The 15,657-nt window shown below is 40.3% G+C and overlaps 1 protein-coding gene across 4 annotated transcripts in view; it reads left to right on the top strand.

Annotated features, from left to right (window-relative positions):
- cnksr2a (connector enhancer of kinase suppressor of Ras 2a) overlaps nucleotides 1-15,657 on the top strand; it is a 177,036-nt gene that overhangs the window by 154,368 nt on the left and 7,011 nt on the right. For all 4 annotated transcript variants that reach the window (XM_049462856.1, XM_049462835.1, XM_049462846.1 and 1 more), the window contains 2 exons: nucleotides 1,117-1,636; nucleotides 14,348-14,553. In XM_049462856.1, coding sequence (XP_049318813.1) covers nucleotides 1,117-1,636; nucleotides 14,348-14,553 — 726 coding nt within the window. The remainder of the gene's footprint in view (nucleotides 1-1,116; nucleotides 1,637-14,347; nucleotides 14,554-15,657) is intronic.

The raw sequence follows: 15,657 nt of genomic DNA, 5'->3' as shown, positions 1-15,657 counted from the left end.
ATGTTTTTACAAAAAGAAACTTTAGCATTTCAGTGCTCTAAATAGGGTTCTGAAGAGTGAAGCAGATGCAAGTCAGCACACTTGGGTAAATGTAGAATGTGTATTTGCATAATTTGCTGATATATATCAATAACAATTGTAAAATAACACTTAAAGAACATGAGGCTTATTGCCATGCTAAATCATAGACTATGCTTAGATTCTCTGTTAATTACAGTATTGTGCTCTAGCCTTCATGTGAAGTTTTGGGTTCATGTTAGCCTCAAAGAGGCTAAGAAGGTTCCAAAAAATATGCCTTATGTGTCCCAAAATGCATCTCAAAGATACTAATTCTATTAATTAATCATAGATGTGTTTTGGGTGTACCATGAAATAAACCAATCAGTGTGTCACTTGCCATTCCCTTCAAGAGACAGGTGCGTTCTGACTTTGGCAAATTGCTATTTTAACTGTGCAGCACTTCTCAGCAGAGGCAATTGACCTATGTGTTCACAGTGTGAAGGTGCGCAAGAAGGTCATTTACAGGAACAGCAATGTTATTTTTTAACCTTGTATTCTGTTTATTGTTGTGTATTGTTATTGTTAAAGTTGGGTCTCTGCTCTGCTGTGCGGTCCTGTGTTTGTGTAATGAGCAGAAGTGCGTTGAGAGTGTATGGAACATCTGTGTTGCCAAGATAGCAATGAACTTCTGACTGATACTTGTTGTCAAAGTTCTAATCAGTCAGTGGCAGAAATGTACCTGAACACACCTCACTTCCAACCTACCATGCCCATAAGCGTATAAATTGTGAAAACTGACTGTTTGCGGGGTGTAAGATAGCAATGAGTATTGCCATGTGCCTTTTGCAGGTTGTAAAACAAGGCCATATGAATCACTTTGATTACATCTCAATCATTAATGATGTGAAAATATTTAAAAATGAATATCAGATGAAACTAGAAAACAGTTTATGGTTTCCATTAAGTCTAGGTTTAAAGTTGAGGTTAAAGTCTAATTTAGTGTTAAACTAAGAGTTTAAGGTTAATTCAAGACAGTCAGTTTATAGTTATTAAACTAAAGAGTAATCTTGGACGACCCTCATCTATGCATCTCTCTCTCTCTCACTGTTCCTCCAGATGACCTGTGCCAGTCCATACCTGGAACCCAAGCATGGCCGCCTGTCGTCCACAGAGACCTCTCAGTCGCGCTCGTCTCACGAGGAGTACCGCTCTGAACCTGCAGGAGGGGGTGGCAGCAGTAGCGGTGGCGGCTCTCCGGCCCGCAAGTCGGCCAGTCAGCGGCGTTCGTGGCAGGACCTGATTGAGACGCCGCTGACCAGCTCGGGGCTGCACTACCTGCAGACGCTGCCGCTGGAGGACGCTGTGTTCTGCGAGCCGGGCGTGGGCCTGTCCCCCGAGTACAGACGCCAGTCCACGCTGCCCGCCCAGCGCACGCTCATGCAGGAGCACTACGGCCCCTTCCCCATGGCCGAGGGTGAGAGGCTGAGAGACCCTGTGACCGCGGGAGGGAAACCCCGCAGCTTCACACTGCCGCGGGACAGCGGTCTGCACGCCCTCCTCACGCCCTCCTCTAGTATGGCCGAGCAGCGGGAGCCTCATCGCAGAGAGCTGAGCCGAAGCCACTGCATCGACAACGGTGCGTTTTAATAACTTTAATCACATTCTCGCTGTTATGTCGCCATCATTTTTCATCATTTGAAGCCACCAGCTGCCCCTCACATTGTTTGGATTTTTGATGGCAAATAAACAAATACAAATGGCTCAATATTACTCTTAATAACATTTCGTTACATATATAGAGCGCTTTTTCTAAGATCAAGCTTCTATTTCAGATATAGGCTTTCTTATAGCAGTGACGATATGATGCTATGCTGCCTTCAAATGCAAATTTTCCTTTACACCATTTGAAAAGTCATCATAGTAACATTTTCTAAATATCTATAACCATGTTTATAATGCCTTATGAATGCATTATGATGTGTTATGAGTATGTTTATAGTATTTTATTACTATAAACTATACACCTCTCCGACCCTGGAAACATATCGGCGCTGTCCAATGAAAAACACATATCTCCAAAACTTTACAGGAGAGAGAAAAAACCTTGTAAACTTTCTATGGAAGTCCAGATCATTTTGAAGAGTTTCTATTGGTCCGTTCATCAAGACATTTTGGCACAGTGTAATGAATAGATTGTATGTTCAAATTATGCAGTAATCTAAAAATCAAGCATTCAGTATCAATTTACAAATGAATGTTTTTACTAACTAAAACCAATTTATTTGCAGACCCTAAATGATAAATGCAACTGTAGCACCATAAAGCTAAAGTTGACCAAAATAAAGATTAAGCTTTCATTTAGAATGTCTGTTATTTTAAAAGTGGTAATCAGAGATAGGAAAATGATTTATCTCCCCCAAAAGAATAAATAAAATACAACACATCTTCCTTATTCTACGTCTACATAAAAATAATGGATTATAATGTTCAAATTCCAAGTCCAGCAGTTTTAAAGTACATGACACAAGTTCACTGAACAGTCACATTTCAGTAGTGCATTTAATTGTACAAAGTACAAATTCCTCAACCAGCCTGCATTTAAAGTATGCAGTGTTGAAGATCTCTGGTCTTTGTTAAATTTAGAGAATTAGTTACAACCAATCATCAATCTTTAAAACCCCCTGTCTTGACAATTGACTCCAAAGCTATTACTTTTTATGAAAATTGATGCATTGAAACATTCAGACTGGAAACTAGTGATTATGATCATTCAAATAGCATGCAAGAAACAATGAGAATATAATAGTTGGATCCCATAGACCAGACTCCTCATAAATAACTGGAATAACTGGAAAAATGGAATATTTCCACTTAATAAACTACATTCAAGTGTACATAATTCGACATGCAACCACTGCTGCTAGTACGTAGAAAATACTTTTCTAACATCTGCATTATTTAGTAGCATCTCTTCTCAGCAAGTGCACATTTTAAGGCTGAAGAGAGAGCTGTTTGTTTTCCTGTAACAGCAACACTTATTATTGATGCTCACCCCTGTAAGACATAAGCCGGTGTGTGTGATGGTATTACAAATAGCAGGGCTGGCAAGCTCAGGATTATGAGAAGATATTGCAGTCTGGCTGTGAAGAAGGTCTTTGTTCATGAGTTCGTATCTGTGTCCTTAGTTTCAAAAACTTTTCCAGACAGAAAAGTAGCTTCCCTAGTATCTCAACAATGTTATTAAATTATATTCATATTTATAAAAGATGATCTTACATTCTGTAGAAAGTCATTTATATCTTTTTTAAGTTTAGTTTAAGGTTTTATTTAATTTCTTTCTAGAGATGCACCAATCCAGCACCACTTACAAATAAAATCCTGTTTTTTTTTTTTTTTTTTTTTTTTTTCTGGAACCAAAAATGGCTCTTCTGTGGTATTGCTTGAAGAACTTTTTGTAACAGGTATCCATAGAAATGCTAGATCAGCTCTACTGGCATGTACACAGATATGTTTAGTCCATTTTAGCCTGGTTTTGCTGCTAAAGTCAACACTTTTGTTTCCTCAAACCCTTATCCCTTCGACTGCTTATATAATCAACTTTATTCAAGGATTCAAGGAGATTTTATTGTCATTCGCATCACATGTGGTACATGAGGTGGAACGAAATTGTGATCTCACGATCCAGTTTTACACCCAAAGAGCTGTTATTAATAGATATATAGATAAAAAAAGAATACAATAAAAGAAATAGAATATACAAAATAGATAGATAAATATCCCAAAGAATAAAAAAAATAAATAGAGAGTAGAAGGTTCAGCAACATGAAGTCCAGAGTGCAAGTGTGCTATAGCAGCATGATAATGTGAATTAGAGCAGTGGAGATAAAGTGTCTCAGTGCAAGTAAAGTGACCATGTTGGTAAACAGTAAACAGTAATTTGTCTTTGGTGTCAGTGCAGTGTGTTTGTTAAGTGGAGTTTAAGAGTCTTACAGCTTCCGGAATGAAGCTGTTTCTGAGTCTTGTTGTTTTGCACTTAATGCAAAATTTAATTCCAGTCATTAAAAGAAGGAAACCGGGTAAATTATGGGCTAATATTGTGTCTGCAGATCCCCTTAAGAGAAATGTAGAGACTAAATGGATAAGAGCTTATTAAAACCAGTATTCAAATGTGGGTTGTGTTGTATGGTTTTAGCTGTGTGCTTCTTTCTGTGGGCTAGCTGAGTGTTTGAGTAGGCTGATCATGTTCGCCTACATTTAGATGCTGATCTAATGTGAAGCAGTAACACTGTGTTTGCTACACAACACAAGCTATTAGTGACAGTTGGTATAAACCTCCATAAATACTGATGAAGGCTTATTAAAATGATTGTCATGTGTCATAAGATGTTTTGAGGTGAAGTATCATCAAAACCATTTAGAGTAGACAGTCTGTACTACAGCTGAGCTGAGGCGTGTTAGCATTAGCCTGTTTCTGCACATCTACTGTATAGCTAGTGTTGTGTATCGTGTTGATTTAGGCTCCATTCTCAGCTGAAATTATTATATATTTCTAAAGTGGTCAGTAAAGAGACATATGGTCATCTCGTCTTCCTCACAGTACCAGTCAGCCATTGTTGATGATGAAAGTAGAAAGAATAGTCTATGAGAACTTCAGGACAGAAAGATACAGCTTTATTCAGTTTAATTTCAGTGTAAAATGGTGTGTATCTAAGTGGGTAGTTGGCAGCTGCACCATGGTGTTGGGCCATGGTGTTGAACTTTGGACATACTGCTGAATAAAGCCATATCTCTCCGCACTAAAGGTCTTATAAACCAAAAAATGGAACAACTAGTACTATGAGGAAGACGAGTTGACCATACAGGATTTGGACAATGAAACTGAAACACCTGGTTTTAGACCACAATAATTTATTGTCCCGGTGGACAGTTCTGGTGGAAACAGGAGAATTGAGGTGCACATTGAATTCTGCCGTCATTTAAGCAGCCGTGGTTTTTATGTTTTTTGGTTTAATCCGGGTTAGCACCCGAACATCCCTTTCAGACAGCTTCCTCTTGCGTCCACAGTTAATCCTGTTGGATGTGGTTGGTCCTTGGTGGTATGCTGACATTACCCTGGATACCGTGGCTCTTGATGCATCACAAAGACTTGCTGTCTTGGTCACAGATGCGCCAGCAAGACGTGCACCAACAATTTGTCCTCTTTTGAACTCTGGTATGTCACCCATAATGTTGTGTGCATTGCAATATTTTGAGCAAAACTGTGCACTTACCCTGATAATTGAACCTTCACACTCTGCTCTTACTGGTGCAATGTGCAATTAATGAAGATTGCCCACCAGGCTGCTCCAATTTAGCCATGAAACCTCCCACACTAAAATGACAGGTGTTTCATGGGGATCGCAGACAATGTGCTGTCATGGTTCAGATCGTACCTCACTGGGCGCTCGTTCAAGGTGTCGTGGCAAGGACAGCTTTCCTCAGCCCGCTCCTTATCCACTGGGGTTCCCCAAGGTTCGGTACTGGGACCCCTTCTCTTCTCCATATACACCACCTCTCTTGGTCAGGTTGTCCGCTCACACGGATTTTCCTACCATTGCTTTGCTGATGATACCCAGCTATACCTGTCGTTCTCACCTGAAGATCACTCAATCTCTGCACGGATATCGCAGTGTCTCTCTGACATATCCTCATGGATGAAGGAGCATCACCTTCAATTAAATCTCTCAAAGACTGAACTTCTGGTTATACCAGCAAAACCATCTTTTCAACACAACTTCTCTATAAGTATCGACTCTCTCTCTCTCTCACCGACAAAGATTGCTAGGAACCTGGGTGTTCTGGTTGATGACCAACTCTCCTTCACGCACCATGTGGCCTCAGTTGCTCGGTCCTGCCGCTTTGCGCTCTATAACATCCGAAAAATTAGACCGTTCTTGACGCAACAGGCCACCCAACTCCTGGTGCAAGCGGTCGTCATCTCACGCCTCGACTACTGCAATGCCCTGCTAACTGGCCTCCCGGCCTGTGTAGTAAAACCACTCCAGATGATCCAGAACGCAGCAGCACGTTTGGTCTTCAACCAGCCAAAACGGGCACATGTCACCCCGCTGCTCATTGAGCTCCATTGGCTACCAGTTGATGCTCGCATCAAATTCAAAGCTCTTACAATCGCCTACAAGGTGATGACAGAACAGGCTTACGCTACCTCACGGCCGCTGCGCTCCTCCAATGAACGTCGCCTCGCTTTGCCAAACATTCACACAAAGCAATCCAGACTGTTCTCATACAGAGTTCCCCAATGGCTCATGTCAGTTGTCGTGAAAGGCTAAAAAATGGGTTGTGAATAGTGCTCTACAGTAAAATATTAACAGAATGGTTTGTGTTAAAGATTAGAAAAGATTGAGTAAAGGCATTAAGCTATTTTTCTTACAGTAGTTCCACAGCAGTTCCACAGGAAGCTCCAGTTTTGTGTTCTGATCCACTTTACTGTGACTAGCACAGTCTCCAACGCACATCAACTACTCTGGGGGCAGATTTTAATTAAAGGAGTTAAGAGGGACAAAGACAAGGTCTCTGAATGTATCAGAAAGGAGACATTTAGGTAAGAGAGGATAAATGGAAGCCTGTTGCTCAAGTGCAACGCTGCCAGCTATACAGCACGCTCTGCTACTTCACACGAAAAAACTATCCCATTCCCCCTGAAACGGCCTAAAAACGCGATCACATCTTAATTAAGTTTTAATAGCACGGCTCATTAGGAACAAAATGTAACTAGGGCACCGTGGTACCTGATCGCTGCTGTTTGATGCCGAAGTTTTGCAAAAGTGGGCTTTTGTTTGTTCTGAGTTTCTGAGGCTTTTTTTCTCTTTTGGTCAAAGCTTTTTTGTGTTACAAACACACAGTACATTCTGTCTGACACTATTCTGCTTTCTCTCTCTCTTTCTTATTCTCTCTTTTATCTTTTTTTCATAAACTTTGGGGCAGTTTCTCAGACAGGGATTAAGCCTATTCTATTTTAGCCTAGTCTATCGATTATATTTTTCTTTTAAAGAAAAATCTCCATTCAAAATGCTGTGTAGTCCAATCCCTTTCTGCGAAACTGCCCCTATAGCAGGGGTCGGCAATAGGCAGCAAGCATGAAACATCTGGCCCGTGAGGTTGTTTGAACTATAATGAACGATAACGAAAAAAGCTCCGGAGAGCTTTTGTTTACATTCTCTGTCACGCTCGGCGTGACTTTAGTTTCCGCCCGTTCTCATTTTTCCGCCAGTTCTTGGGCTCCCCATCTCGTTTTAATGCGTATTTTCCCCGACTTTTACCCAATTCACTAGCTGTGGCAGCGGTAGTGTATTGGACCGCAAACCTGACCCCACGAGTTCGATCATGTGTGAGGAGCTGTGTGTTTATTTATTTATTTGCTTTCTGCTTGGGTTAACCTGCTTTAAGATCAACTGTTCTGCAACTGGGTTTAACAACCCTCTGGGCTGGAGATCTACTAGTCTGTAGCATTCCATACTATTACACTTGGCCCGCAGCCAAACTTATTTGCCAACCCCTGGCCTATAATATGTCATAATGGTCTGATGTTTGTGGACATACCTTTTAAGTCGCACCCATGTACAAATTCACACACACAGTTTGTTCTGTCCCTGTAGACAAGTATAGCCAATAGAATAGTGCTTTCAGGAGCAGATAAATATCAACCAATTGTGACTAGAGAGATATGAAGCCCCTTGAGCTATTGAGCAGTGGTATTATATTCTCTGGAATGATGGAGCTCCAACCAAAACTGTTGGGGTTGAGGTGGCATGGTGTGGCATGGTGATCATGTAACTTCCTGAGCTGAATGGATTTAAAATCTAACAGCAATGCTTTAACATTTAGTATAAAGTATTCAATGGATAGTAGAGACATTTACTCCAACAAAAGCAGAATACATTTTTTAACCCTTTAATAGACCTTGGCCCATATGGGCTACAAGTGTAGGTGATTTGAAACCCTTTTTTCTCTTCAGTAAAATAAGTTATAATGAGTCTTGGAGACTTCTAAAAGACACTAGGATAAAGCGGTCTATTCCAATTAATAATTTTAGATCAGTAAAAGGTCTCAAAGCCCAACTGAAGACTGAAACACTAGGGCTATAAATACACAGGAAACAGACATGAAACAGTGAACACCTGGGGAAGTGAGGTAACGAGGGGGTGGAGCTACAAATTAGACATGAGGGTAAATATCAGTGGAAAACTACTGGGGAGCACACTGGGCAACAGGGCAAGGGCGTGACAAAAAAATGCTGACCTGTTTAAAAAAAAGCTGAATTTGGATTAATGTATTGAGTGATACAGCTTGATTATCTGCCATGTCACAAAACACATGCACACACACATCAGAACAAATATTGTTTGATCTAAGATATGTGTCAGTCCCAATTGCAGCCAGTTGAATTCTATGGAATTAAAAGAGGTTTGGATATGGCATTTATCTGAGCCTAAGCACAATCTGCAGTTATGGAATCAATAGTGCCTAAATGAATAGCAGTCACTTCAGTCTATTTGTCATTCTTTTAGCGTACATTAATAGTAGTCAGGAAGCATATGGACATCATTTATCCAGTCAAGGTCAAGGTGAGGCCGGAGCCTGCTCAGAATCAATAGGAACAAGGCAAGAATATCCCTGAATAAGACAGCAGACCATCAGATATCACCATACCATGAAAATACTGCATAGTGAAACTTAATCTTATCAGTATACATTACTCACAGCACACACATTGATAAAGATATAAAAAGGCATATTCTCTATTTGTAGCTTTCTCTGAGGGTATCTTATTCATATTATCAACATTCAACTAACTAACATGATATTGTATATCATACAGCCTTACCCCACTGCCCAGAAGCAGCCTTTACCCTCTGCTCTTCTTTAATGTACTCCCACTTAACTCTCACCCACAAAACATTTTATATAAACCAAAAGCCACTCAATATAAGTATAACCCCATCACTTTCTCTCTTTAACTTTTCTTACCTCTATTCCCTCTCTTTAATTTGTGGGACACTTTTGTTCTCTTTTAATTATCTTACATTGGGGCTCTGAGTGTTCCAGCAGGCTAAATGTTGCCACTATGATCAGGAAATCCCCAATTCGAATCCTGTTTATGTAGCTTGTCATCAGCTACTGGAGCCATGAGAGAGCACAGTTGGCCTTGTACTCTCTGGGTGGGTAGATGGCGGTCTTTTCCCTCATCACTCCAAAGGGTGATGTCGCTTATCATAAGGCATCTGTGAGCTGATCAGAACCGAGTCGCTGTGCTTTCCTCTGAGTGCACTGTGATGCTACTCAGTAATGCTGCAGCAGCTCATAAAGAGGCGGAGTCAGACTTCACATGTATCAGAGGAGGCACTTGTTAGTCTTCACTCTCCTGGTGTTGGGGCATCACTAGTGATACGGGGAGTCATAATGAGTGGGTTGGGTAATTAGCCATGTAAATTGGGGAGAAAATGGGAACAAATAAAACAATTTAATTGTCTTAGGTCTCTTTTCTCTCTATTGCTAATCTTTTCATTCTTCCTCCTTCTTATTTTATTCTGTATCTTTTTATTCTCCACCCTTTCTTTGTTTCTTTGTTTCTTTCTTTTTTCTCTTTTTCATTATATTTCCCTTTCAACTTTTAATCTCCGTTTTATTTCTGTACCTCCTTTGTGCTTATCTTTTTCTATCTTTCATCTTTCTATTCTCCACCCTTTTTTCTTTCTTTCTTTCTTTCTTTTTTCTCTTTCTCATTATATCTCTCTCTTTTACCTTTTAATCTGTTTTATTTCTGTACCTCCTTTGTGCTTATCTTTTTCTATCTTTCATCTTTCTATTCTATACCCTTTCTTTCTTTCTTTTTTCTCTTTCTCATTATATCTCTCTCTTTTACCTTTTAATCTCTGTTTTATTTCTGTACCTCCTTTGTGCTTATCTTTTTCTATCTTTCACCTTTCTATTCTATACCCTTTCTTTCTTTCTTTCTTTCTTTCTCATTCTATATCTCTCTTTCACCTTCTAATCTCTCTGTTTTATTTCTGTACCTCCCTTGTCCTTATCTTTTTCTATCTTTCATTTGATCGCTCTCAACTTCATTTCTCTCTCACTTTGTGTGTGTGTGTGTGTGTGGAGGCGGATGATGTTAGTCATCCTCTCAGGCCCGAGCTTCAGCCTGTTCCACCACCTGCTGAAGAGCATGGAGCAGCAGATCCTATCGATCGTGACTGAGCCACACGCCGTCCTCCAGAGGCCAGAGAGAGAGAGAGATAGAGAGAGTGATAAAGAGAGATATAGGAAGAGAGATAGAGAAGGACAGACTCATTTCTTCACATGCACACACCGACACACATTCGGTTTTATGCATAGTAAAAGGTTTACAGGAAAAGCAAATCATTACTGTTCATTTGCTTAATTTAGCTTATTACATCAGCCATTAAACATGCCATGTGCAACAGTAATTAAACATTAAATATTTTTGTTACGTTTTTTCCTACAGTATGTATATGTTTTTTTTTTAATTTTTTTATTAGAACTCTTTGGCTGCAGTCAGACAAAAGGATCTGCATTTCATGAATAGAACACCTTGCCAACGGTCAAGCATGGGGTTGGATATATCGTGTTTTGGGATTGTGTTGCTGCCAGTGGCACTGACACTGTTGCACAGCTGGAAGGGAAAATAGATTCTGCAGTGAGTGCGTGTTTAATCAGTGTATCTCAAAAGGCTAATTTGAAGGTGTGTGTGTATAATTTGGAGATAACCGGCTATATCATTTAATGAGAATCTGGAGAAGGAGGTCGCTTGTGCTGGTCAGATAAATTATTTAAAGTCTGTTAAAAGTGATTTATAGCCTCTTAAAGACGAGCCATGAAGGATTTCCCTCCCCTCCCGCTGTGAGGGTCTGCTGCCCTCGTGAGGTGAGCAGTGGAAATGCCACTGTTCCAAGTGTGTGTGTGAATGAGCCTGAGGTGGAGGAAGCCCCCTCTTTCCAAACACAATAAATTCCAGTTAATTACACTCAGACTGAGAGTGTGCTTCACAGACACAGGCACACACTCTGCAGCTCTGCATCAGTTGCATATATTTTCTTGAACACACACACTTATTTATTGTTTCTTTTAAAATTAAGTGTATTAAAAAAGTGTGTCCAATGTTTTACTAGATTTTGGAGCATTGATGTTAAGATTTAATTGCATTTGACAAGTGCCTTATGGAGGTCAATGAATTGGATATCAAAAATAGTAATGATGTTGCTATTTATAGGTTAAGTGAAATTAACATTGTTGTTTTGTTTTATAAACTACGGGCAACATTTCTCCCAAATTCCAAATAAAAATATTATAATTTAGAGCATTTATTTGCAGAAAATGAGAAATGGCTGAAATAACAAAAGCGATGCAGAGCTTTCAGACCTCAAATAATGTAAAGAGAACAAGTTCATATTCAGAAATTTTAAGAGTTCAGAAATCAACTGGTTCAGTTTTCATGCGTCTTGGCATGTTTTTCTCCACCAGTCTTACACACTGCTTTTGGGTAACTTTATGCCACATCTTTTTGGTTTGATGGCTTGTGATCATCCATCTTTCTCTTGGTTATATTCCATAGATATTTAATTTGGTAAAATCAAAGAAACTTTTTTCCAGTGCTGTATTTCTCTATTTCACTGTCTCTCTATATATCTCTTATTGACTGAGATGCTTTCTTTCCCTTTTCTTTCCTGTTGCTTTTTTACTCCTACTTCCTTACTCCTTATTTTCACAGTCTTACTTAGGGTCAGATTTAAATACTGTGTGCAGTTGGTAATGTCCACAATCATTTCTCTCTGTCTCTCTCTCTCTCTGCCTCTTTTAAGCTGATGTGTGTATGTGTAGGAACATTTTAGGCAGTGCAGTCTGTCCTGCATTCACTTTCTTACTCTCTCTCTCTCTTACTCTCTCTTTCTTTCTGTTTCGCTCTGCCTGTTTTAAGCATATGTGTGTATCTTTTGGAACATTTTAGGCAGTGCAGTCTGTTCTGCAGACACTCTCTTACTCTTTCTTTCTTTCTCTCTCTCTCTCTCTCTTTCATAATCTTATGCTCTCTTTCTCTCTCTCTCTCCCTCCCTCTCTTTCTCTCTCTCTCTCTCTCTCTCTCTCTCTCTCTCCCAAATCTTGTGTTCTCCCTCTCACTCTCCCTCTCTCTTTTCCATAAACAACAACCCCCTACAAACACCTACACCTAAGTAAGCACTCAGAAAGCAGCAGCAGCAGCATCATTAAACCCCCTCCAGAATGTGTCCTAATGATGGATGACCTGCCTTAGACCATTCACAGGAGCGCCGTTCTCAGCTCGGCCTGTTCTCACCTACCCGGGTGACCAGCGGGGGACGCTACACACTGACCACAGCTACGTGCTAATGCCAGTCAGTGTCACTCTCAGCTGAAGCTGTGCGGAAGCTTTAGTGTCAGCTAACAGTTACAGTCGCTCTGCTCGTGTCTGCTTTTGTGCAGTGCAGTGGTGTGTGTTTATTACACACTGTTTCCTTTTCTACCTATTTGCCTGTGAGGCGAGTGTATGTGTGTGTGTGTGTGTGTGTAAGAGAAAAAAAGAAAGAGAAAGAGAGGGAAAGCAGTAGGATATGTGTGTGTCTGTGTGTTTGTCAGAGCAAGCATAAAAAATGTTCACAGCTGAGGGAAAAATGCCTAGACAGAGCTGTGCTGATGTGTGTCGGCGTGTGTGCCGAGACTGCAGGCACAGAGAGAGAGAGAGAGAGAGAACGCGTGGGCGGAGAGAGACATGATGAGGGGGCTACAAAGAGAGAGAGGAGCAAAGCGAGCGAGCCGAATGTTTACAGATTTCTGCGCAGATAAGGAGTAATTAATAATTAAGGGCTGCTAACTCTGGGGATGCCTCCATTTTATTCTGCTCCCCTACCATTAGAGTCCTTTGTTTAGCCGGGGTGATGGCTCGAGAATGAGCTGAGCCTCCAGCATTTAACAACTGAGCTCTGTCTCCTGATGTAACCCCTAGAATCAGCTGATAAAGGCTCAGGAACAGGACGCCATCATCATCATCATCTCCATTACTGTCTTTTTAGGACAATATATAATCTCAGAGAAAAATCGCTATCAGGAATATATGGTATTATTGTCATTGTCATTTGTCATTTTATTGTCAAATAAAATAGATAAAATAATGAAGTAATAGTATAATGATGCAATTTGCGCCCCCTTTCAAAAGTTTGAAGTGTACTTTAAAATTAGCCCCCCCTGGCACAGTCTGATCTGTGTGTGTGTGTGTGTGTGTCTGTATGTGTGTGTGTGAAAGAACTGTTTTTGAAGCTTTGGTCACTTTATTGATATTACTGCCTGTTCAGAGACTTAAGCCCCTCTTCTGAAGAGAAAGTAGACTATAAAACAAAAAAAAATGTGACATGTTCGTGTTACCGTCTAACATCCAAGTAAACACAAGGTGCAGCTCGAAGACAGCTAAATATATTAAGTTTGTATCCATTTACTGTAGTATTGCCTGACAAGTCACTTACTAACTTTTGATATCTTGTCAGTTTTAACAGACAGTTAGCAGTCAGTTTTACATAGAGCAGTTAGCAGTTAGAGTGATTAGGTCTGCAATAATTAGTCAACATAATCGAAAACATTGAATCTAAAAAAGCGTGGAATATGGTGATATGTAATTTCAACGTCGATGGACGCATCACTGACATGTGATGGAGTGCACTACACTCTGTGGGAGGACTGATGGGTCTCAAAAAATGTAAACACATTTTGGCTGTACTAATTATGATATAGCCCTGAAGTAAACCAGAAACTTTGTTTAACCCGAAATGAATAAATAAACAAGAATATATCATCATTATAAAACATGCTTAAATCCTAAAGTCCTAAAGTAAAGATAATAGTATATTGTATGACATTTTACAGTCTTAATAAGACCAGATTTGCTGATTTATTTTGCCCTGATTGAGTGTCCATTTACTAATCTTCCCAATTCAGAATAACACATGGAAATGTATTAGCTAGGCTAGTCTTGCTAACAGTGGAAAAATAATAGCGGCATTAGCTAGGCCAGGTTCCACAGGGTCTATGTATATCTATAATAGGATTTTTTAAAGCGTTTATGGTATGGTTTACACTGGTAGCTTCTGGCAATATTATCTGGCAGATATCATTTGTATTACGCTCATCTAATCACAGTATTCTTGTTTCTTACTAGATTACGCCGCTGGTCAACATCGGCAGGGACAGCCGAGTTCATGTCCTCTCTTGTTCTCTGGTGACCCCCTCTAACCGCTGTTGTATGTGTGTGTGGCGCCACCTCCAGGTGGGGAGCAGGATCGGGAGCGGCGGGGCCACGCAGACTCGCTTGGTGACCTGTACCGGGCGCTGGAGCGCACCAGCCTGTCTCTGTTGGGTGAGCGGCGTCTCTCCACCCGTCTCGAATACAAGCACTCCTTTGTGCGTCGTTGCAACGACCCGCTGCTCAATGACAAAGTGCATCGCCTGCGCATCCTGCAGAGCACGCTCAAGGTACCCGGACAGCTGCTGCCGCACGCACGGCAGTCTGTGTTTGTGTCTCTGTGCGCGTCTCTGTCTGTCCTGTCTGTCTCTCGGCCCGTCTGTCCGCCCATACGGGCATCTGCGGGGCTCGGAAGACAGCCGTGCTGGTTAAGGGACCAAATGTTGGCTCAACCAAAAATCTAATGTGCACAGATTTCTCCATCACACTCTAAAAAACAGAGGTACGATATGAGTACTTTTTTGTACTCGAAGGTACACTCTTTATAATTGTACCCTCAAAGGTACAATATTGGTCTTTACGGGGTCAGATTTGTTCCCTCTGAAGTACAAAGTCATTTCTAACAGCAATAAGTACAAATTTGTACCATTTAACCAGCCAAAGGGTACATTCAGTATTCTGCATCACTGTACTAATGAACAATATATATTTAAATTGCACATTTTTTATTTGAAAGCCAGACAATTTTGTATCATCAAGTTTTTGAGCCATATTTAGTTGATGATAATGTTTATAATCTTTATGATCTTTACTGCCACAAAAACCATGGGTACAAAAAAGGACTTTCACTGAAAGGTACTTTTTTGTGCCTCAATATAAGGTACAGCCCCAGCGACAAGCTTTGTACTCTTTTAAGTACAAATCTGTACTTATATTTCTTAGAGTGCACCTCAAATCTAATTGATCATCTGAGGCAGGGTTGGCAACGTATTTTGCTACAAGGCTAAAGTAACTAGTAATTATTGCCCAAACATGAACAGTGTGAGTGCTAACAACATGTCTAATTCTTCACACTTCTGCCTTGTGTTAGTTCTTATCTGCACCCTGAGGTTCTATTTCTATCTTGACACATTTAGATTCTCCTTTCCTGTACTTGGTTAGATGTGTTCAAGGAAAGTAAACACAACAGTGTGTGAAAAGGGGGTCACAAGGACTAATATTAGAGACCTTAAAAAGTTAAAATATATGAAAACTAACATATCAATATAAACAAAAGAAATGAAAACATGGTGATCAGCGAGAAACAGGAAATATTATAAAAATTAAAAAATATATTAAGTATTTTTACATTATTTCCCAGATGTAGCTTAAGGCCAAGTGTACTGGACTCTTCA

This window comes from Astyanax mexicanus, chromosome 1 (assembly GCF_023375975.1).
Source record: "Astyanax mexicanus isolate ESR-SI-001 chromosome 1, AstMex3_surface, whole genome shotgun sequence".
Lineage (NCBI taxonomy): Eukaryota > Metazoa > Chordata > Actinopteri > Characiformes > Acestrorhamphidae > Astyanax > Astyanax mexicanus.
The sequence above is the reverse complement of the archived record's forward strand: the minus strand, read 5'-3'. Positions and strand labels throughout refer to the sequence as shown.